Below are 7496 nucleotides of genomic sequence, written 5' to 3'. Positions count from 1 at the left end.
CACACGTACAGTACCGAGCAGTGCTGCTTCTACAAAGGCTTTTTTCCCTCTGGGGCTGCTGTTTTATTCTTGAGGCTGAGAAGATAAATGCGTGCTCTCTCTGTGTTAATGTAACTGGGGCAAATGACGTGCAGCTGTCCCGTGAACCCGCAGGTTCACTTTAGACCAGTAGTAGCATACCTAAATAAACAGTTGCACTGCAAACAGAGCACTAGTCTCACGTGTTCCATTAATTATATATTATGAGAAAACCTGAAGTTTCATGTAAATTGAGTGGCCTCATCATTACTGAGAGGAGTAGAAAAAGAAAGAAAAACACTCAGCAGAGGTTCTTATGTATGTACTTTATTTTAAAAAAAAAATTATGCAGCTACAATATGGCACAGGTGTGATATGTGAGTCACATGGCTGGGTACAATGTTTTAGTCTTACAAAGCATGCTTGCACATTAAACACTTAATAAATACGGTTATTCTGCTTTTTACGGTGCACAATCAAAAAGAAAATGATTCGTTTTTCTGGGGCCGTTTGTATAAGAATTAAAAATACACTGTGCTGCTTGTGTGCATGAGTGTGTGTGGGTGTGTAAGGGACTGCGGGTGAGCCGAGGGGTGGAGAAAATGTCTTACAAACAATCAGGTAGACAGCATGCATACAAAAATAGACGACTATTCTGATCGTTCATCTGTAATTTACAATACGAGTTCATTATTGCCAAGCCTTTTATTTTTGTGCCTCTGGTTTGAGGGATAGCTTGCGTTCTGTGTCTTCTCTGACCTCTCTTGGAAAAGTACGATGTACATTCACTATCACTGAGGCACAGCACTTGATTTACAATTTGTATAAGTAACCCAAAACACTGTGTAGTCACTTTTGCTGTAATGTAATATCATAATATCTGTATATATATATATATATTTAACATCCTGTACACTCGTAGAACAAACATACCCATGAATCAAACACACATGCATAACCAAATGTTGTGCACAATGAGCAGCTGCACACAACTCCAGCATAATGTTCAAACAACTCAACAGAAGCAAAGGGACGTGGCCATGCACGTGAGCAATGATTTAAAAACCTCTCTGACAAATTTCTGACGTGGAATCAAAGTGCTTATTTGCCATAAACCCTGGGAGCCTATAACTTATTTCATCAAGCCAGACATCTGTTTTTGCCTTTTGTTAAAGCCCTCATCCTAAAAAGAAAGCAATGAGGAAAATAGGGATAGCGAGTCTTTGTGCTCCTGCAAGGGGACTGCAGTTGAAGGTGGTGTAAAGGAGAGGAGATGGAGAACCAAGAAGGTAAACAATGGTTTTTGGTGCCTTTCATTTCTGTCACTGGGACGCCAGCAGTGTGAAGTGCAGACAGAGGTGTTACAGCTTAGTTGTCACCGCCACACCGATCCTCAATAGGCTACCCTAAAAAACCCAACGACCGATTTGTGTCTTGAAGGGGGACGTTCTGCAAGAAGATAAAAGCACGAGTCAGAAATCAGCAAATGCAACTCGTTTATAAAACAATAATTCATGCTCAAATGTGTTGTTATACATTGAGTGAACTGTGGAGGATCCGCAAGCGGTGAAGTTTGTCATTCAGCAGGGGGTCGTTAACTCGGCGGACAAACGAGCGCTTGTACTCCAGGCGGTTGGCTGGTCTGTGATCAGACAGGTTTGTCTGCTCCAGGGCACGGTACAAATCCACCAGAGAGTCCGTCTGCATCCTGCAGTCACGTCCATGACCTGGCAAGACACAAAATGCACCAAAAAATGTACATTAATAAACTGAAGTTGAAACTGAGATTTGTTACCTTTTCACACCCTCTAACAACGCTCCCATGTTTGGCAGCATGAAACCACAGACAGCCAAAGGTAACAAAGGACTGGTGAAACGACTATTTTTAAGGAACAACATCGTTTTTCTGGAAACAGGTTCCGTGCACCAAAACTAAACTATATTCAAGCAGCATTTTACTCTAGTAGCTTTCTGGGGTGTGGGTCATTGTTTACTACCGTTAATCTATTAATCATTTCCTCAATAGTGCCTTGTTCTTTTAAAACTTGAAGCAAATAATGAGTCAGCGAGACTTTTAAAATCAAAATGATTCAGTATGCTTTAATTCAAGACATCAAAAACTGTAAAATGTCACTTTTTAATGCCTGGAGTGATTAAAAAAATGTTTTGCTAATTGGATTAATCAGTTCTAGTTTTCATTTTTTACTGATTAGCCTATTGACTAATTATGTAGCCTATGGACGTCTCCCGAGATGAGTGAACATTTCTTTTGTTTTTAAGACATCATTCAGCGCTACATGCATTATGTGTGCTTTTTTTCTTCAGACAGCAATAAAGGAAGAAAAAGGACCTTAAACCTAGGAAACTGGAATCTCATGCATTATTCTAATAAGCTACCCAAACCCCATTTGTCTCCTGTTTTCATGCACTGCCCCCTGTTGCCAACACTCATGCACTGCACTAAAGCTCTGATTATGTGAGTTGTCGCACTGTTTTGTGTTTTGGAATCAGGGTGGTACATTCTGAGGCTTTTGGGCTGTGCTTTGAAATGTATCACGCTTTGTTTGCCGCCTGTTTTGTGTCTGCTTTCTCATCCTTATTGGAAGTGGTGGAGAGACCGAACGCACGGAGCAATAGATAAACGAGGACAAGAAGAGAGGGGCCTTGGGCGAGCTTCTTTATCCCATTCTGAATTCAACATTAACTTGGGCTGAAAGGATTCCTCCTCGCCTCGCCATCCAAACACCGCCGAGAGGCACGACGACATCTCGATCAGGCAAGAGGGAGAAAAGAGAGAGAGAAAGCGAAAGAATGAGCGAGAGAGTGTGCTAGAGAGAAAAAGAGAGTGGGCTGCCAAGATAAATCAGTATCAAATAAGACTAAATTTCGTTTCACTTAGACAACTTCCCCGGAGGACTTCAAGGGATGGCGAATGGGCTGGCTTTAAATCCAATCCAATAAAGCAATAATAGCGAGTATTCAACCTCTGACATTTGCTGGCTCTGACTGCCTGTTAGCAGCTTTAATAAAATAAATGATGACAAATAAGCGCATTTGCACAGCCGTGTGCTGATGAAAAGACTGATCTGCATATAACACTGAGCAGGAGAGGCTCTCACAGCAGGACCATTCAGAATGAGTTCAGTGATGCTGTTAAGGGTGCGACGTCTTCATCTCTACCTCAACATTTTTGTACCCCCACAAAACTGTCAGATTAGCTCTAGGAGCTCTTCATCGCAGCCACCTGTCAGGCTCCAAATGTGTTAATCTGAACTGATTTTCAGTTCAGTGGTATTTAACGCTTTTGATTAAATGTAAGTGGATATTGTTGTTGACCTCTCTTGAATACAGCAGACACGGTGATTAACGCATCGTTTGTTGTAAGAGGTGGTGCCTGACTGTCTAAATCAAAGCAATATGCCTCAAATTTGTGAGAAGAATGTCAACTTGTGCTAGTAATGAAAAAGATCTTGCCAAGCATATGTGAATACTTCAATCCATCCATACATTTCATTCATTTTAACCAATTCAGGGTGGAGTTCAGTGGGGTCACAGCCTATCCCAGCTGTCATAGGATGAGAAGTGACGTAGACCCTGAACAGGTCCACTAGTCTGGGCTTAACGCACAAATTCATACTCTTAGCCAAGTTTTTTCACAGTCATGAATTACCCAAACAACTGGACAGAGAGTCCAAAGCATGCACAGTGAGAACATGCAAACTAAATGTAGGAGGGCCCCGGCCAGCCAGTGGACTCAAACCCACGACTTTCTTGCTGTGAGGCAGCAGTGCAAACCACTGCAGTTTCACTGCCCTGCCTTTTGAACCATATTACCTGCAGCAGTGAGGCAGGCAATAGTCTGAAGGCAGCTTGCGTTGCACTTTTCAGTTTCACTACCAATCAGTTTCTGAGGCGACAGTGGCTCAGGCGCTTGGGAAGCGCATCTGTAACCGGAAGGTCGCCGGTTTGATCCCTGGCCTCTCTGTCCTGGTCGTTGTGTCCTTGGGCAAGACACTTTACTCTACCGCCTACTGGTGTTGGCCAGAGGGGCCGATGGCGCGATATGGCAGCCTCGCTTCTGTCAGTCTGCCCCAGGGCAGCTGTGGCTACAAGCGTAGCTTGCTTCCACCAGTGTGTGTGTGTGTGTGAGAGTGAATGAATAGTGGCATTGTAAAGCGCTTTGGGTGCCTTGAAAAGCGCTATATGAAATCCAATCCATTATTAGTATTAACAGATAAATCAGCATCTTCCATGCAGACTATGGGCAACCGCGGCAATCTACCAATAAGCAAAGCAATCACAAGGACTTTTTTTGGTGTAGTGCCAACTAGAAGCAACCACCTGCCAATCATATCATTCCCTAGCAACCACAGGTTGAGGCCTAAGCTTTATTGGTATATAGCCCAAAAATCCATCATTAAACAGTTTTTAAGAAAATAATTATTTTATTAGTTTTTCTGTTAGCTATAGAGTGCAGCAGGACTTTACAGTTTGCACATCTCATTCCCTCATTCATGGTCACTTTGGAATAGGATGTTGGTTTGATGCTGAAAGTAAGGTCTTGGATGAATACGGGGTTTAGACATTTGGTTCTGTAACATGAAATACGTAAATAAAAAGCCCACTTAGAGAAGCTTTTTACTTGTCCTAGAAAAGTTTCCAAAACAGTGATTAAATAAGACTTGTTGGGGACATTGTGATTACAATTGTGATTACATTAGCCATGCCAGCATGTTGCTATTGGTTTATAGCCTAACAGCAGTGTTATTAAATCATAAGGGGCTTTGGTGAATTCAAATCCTGTAAAAATGTTATAAAATAAATACAAAAGAGAAGACTGCAACTGTTTGGCTTCTCATGACAGGCAGCATATTGTAGTAAAACTGAAAATTCATATAAGGAATCTGACCTGCATCTCTGGACCGGTCCAGCGGATAGTGCTGTGGTTCCCCCTGGTCAGAAGCAGCAGTGGCAGCCAGGATAGCATGGAGGCCACTGTCCCTTGGAAGTGTGAAGCTGCGAGGTTTCCCTCCTGCCTCTGAATCAATACTGGCCCTAAGGGGCAAGGGCAGGGCTCTGTACTGTTCCTGCAGCAGACTGCGCTGTGCAGGCAGAGTGGCCTGCCTGCGGTACTCCATCGCCAACTGGTCCCTGTCCTCAGATAACAAGGATTCCTCCATGGGAAACGTCTGGAGGTAGTGCATCCGTGTGTTGCTTTCCATCTGGTCGTGCCACGAGTTTCGATGGCTGCTCGTCTTTGGCCCGGGGGAGATGCCATTGTTGCTGCTGCCTTCCTGAGACTCCGGGCGGAACTCCTCATGAGAAGAACGAGACTGAAAGGTGTCGGAGGAGGAGAGATGTCCGCGTTTCGGTTCCAGGTAAGGACTCACCTAATTACAAACAGACAGAAGAAAAATAAGGAACGTGTGCCGCAGAGGAAAATTCAGTAAATCAACCATAAATTTCTGAACTACAAGCTGACAGACTCACTGAGGATGCTCTAGGATAGGTGTCATAAGGTGGTGGTGGACTGTCCTGTTTGGACATTGAGGGCATTTCCATGTCCTCATGATCACTCTCACTCCAGTAATCTGTCATATACAAAGTACTGTTGAGTTAATACTTCTAGGCACAAGCAAAATCAACTGTTTCTACATGCAGCAGAAAGGGGTAACTTTTCTCATACACATACAGTTTGCAATCTGAACACCTGCATGAGGTCGGAAAAATCAAACTCTGACTAACAGCTCTGACAGGGTTACTGTGGCAGGAGTGTGGATGGGTAGGTGTGATGTACAAGTCCAGGTCCACTGTGGAGTGTGAAAAAGGATGAATCTAAGATGTGAGAACTTCCTTATAGGTCTTCTGGAGGTGTTATGGTTCTAATTTAGAAACTCTTCTGTAAAGCAAAAGACCCTGTTTTCATGAAGCTAGTGATAAACCTGCTCTCACCCACCCACCCATGCACGGTTCCTACGTAGGCTCCTCTAAATAGCGCAAGGGTTAGTTACATTGTTTCCGGTCCATCTGTAAGAAGCTGAAGAACTTATTCATACCCTTAAAATTACTATTTATACTCAGCACGAAGACGCGATTCTTGAATCTGATGTAAAGCGGAAGTACAACGCCTCTGCCGCTGATCTAAATCTGTTTATTGAATCCCCTGCATCTGGTCTTGTTTTCCCAGGCCATAGCATAAAATTTACTCTAAGCCAAGTTATAATTTTCAAATCCCCATTTATTTCCTTGTAATTCTTCTAAACTTTGACAGTCAAATAAATAATTAATGAGCTCATCTCCCAGTGGAAAGATTCAGACAAAGAAGTCTTTACTTTAAAGCAAGTTAACCGAACTAAAGAAGCAAGAATTTAAATGGAGTACTCTCTACAGTCACTTTTCTTAAAGAAACGTTAATGTTGGAACAAGCAGTTTTGTCCATTTTTTAGTGCAAAAGTTGTTGCACCTCCAGTTCTAAACAGTAAAGACAGCAGCTTAATTACTGCTGTGAGCCTCTGACAGCAAATCAAAACCTCTGCCAAATGAAGACTAGGCAAAATAATTATTCACGCATTTGTTTCAACTTTTATATACGTAATTCCTCAATCGAAAAGCAACAGCGTGGTGTCCCACTGCTTAGAAATCATCAGTTTTATATAACTGTTGACCTGTAACAGCTGAAGAAATTCTTGCAGCACCGTGAACACAGACTGTGACTAATCTCACCTTGGTCTTGGCGCATTTTCTCCTGCTGCTCAGAGTAGCCTGCCACTGCCATACTGAGACGACTAAGCCACCTGTGGGGGAGAACAACAGCACTGACGCACAGCAGTTCAGCATCCAATGAAACATCTCATGCCAGTGTGTGTGTGTGCGTGCGTGTATGTGTTCAACTGTCTGACTAATAAACTTACAAAACTACTTTGTTTCAAACAGAGAGGGCAGTCTATTAGTAGGGGGATTCAGTTTGCAGACAGTATGGGTCTAAATGTTAGGGGAGTGTGCAATACGGCTATAAAAGCCTCATTAACTCACCGGGACATGTCGTCTACATTTTCCGCAGCAAAGTAGAAGGTCTTTATCTTCGGATGGCAAGCCTTGAAAGCACTAAAAGGGACATATTTAATCACATGTAAGCAGAAGGACATCAACGTATGGCTCACATTTCTATGTGAATGCTGTCGACTGGAAAAATAAACCGACACATGGCCGTGCATATAGTGATTCATGCTGACACAAAAACAGCAAGACTGCGCGTCATGAGATAAAGCGCTTTGATTATTTTGGGTTGTTGGAGTCAGCCTCATGAAGTACGATTCCATTTATATACAGTCACAGTCTTCAACCCAAAAGCTGAAGGGTATCATTAAGATAAATAATTAAGATAGAGACATAATTATTAAACACAACCCCAAACCCTCTAATATTCCTGTTGTTTAACTCTGAACAGCAACCCATCAAGCCATACATCCTTCTGTTTA

The 7496-nt window shown here is 42.7% G+C and overlaps 1 protein-coding gene across 5 annotated transcripts in view; it reads right to left on the bottom strand.

The window, feature by feature from the left end:
* Positions 1–325: 325 nt before the first annotated feature.
* LOC100707937 (connector enhancer of kinase suppressor of ras 2) overlaps positions 326–7496 on the bottom strand; it is a 32154-nt gene continuing 24983 nt past the window's right edge. For all 5 annotated transcript variants that reach the window (XM_005472026.4, XM_005472023.4, XM_005472024.4 and 2 more), the window contains 6 exons: positions 7051–7122; positions 6742–6812; positions 5509–5609; positions 4928–5408; positions 1555–1745; positions 326–1467 (listed from right to left, as the gene is read on the bottom strand). In XM_005472026.4, the coding sequence (XP_005472083.1) occupies positions 1420–1467; positions 1555–1745; positions 4928–5408; positions 5509–5609; positions 6742–6812; positions 7051–7122 (964 nt within the window). In that variant the 3' untranslated portion in view covers positions 326–1419. The remainder of the gene's footprint in view (positions 1468–1554; positions 1746–4927; positions 5409–5508; positions 5610–6741; positions 6813–7050; positions 7123–7496) is intronic.

Source organism: Oreochromis niloticus, linkage group LG10 (genome assembly GCF_001858045.2).
Source record: "Oreochromis niloticus isolate F11D_XX linkage group LG10, O_niloticus_UMD_NMBU, whole genome shotgun sequence".
Classification (NCBI taxonomy): domain Eukaryota; kingdom Metazoa; phylum Chordata; class Actinopteri; order Cichliformes; family Cichlidae; genus Oreochromis; species Oreochromis niloticus.
Note: the sequence above shows the minus strand (reverse complement) of the source record. Positions and strands in the feature narration are given on the sequence as shown.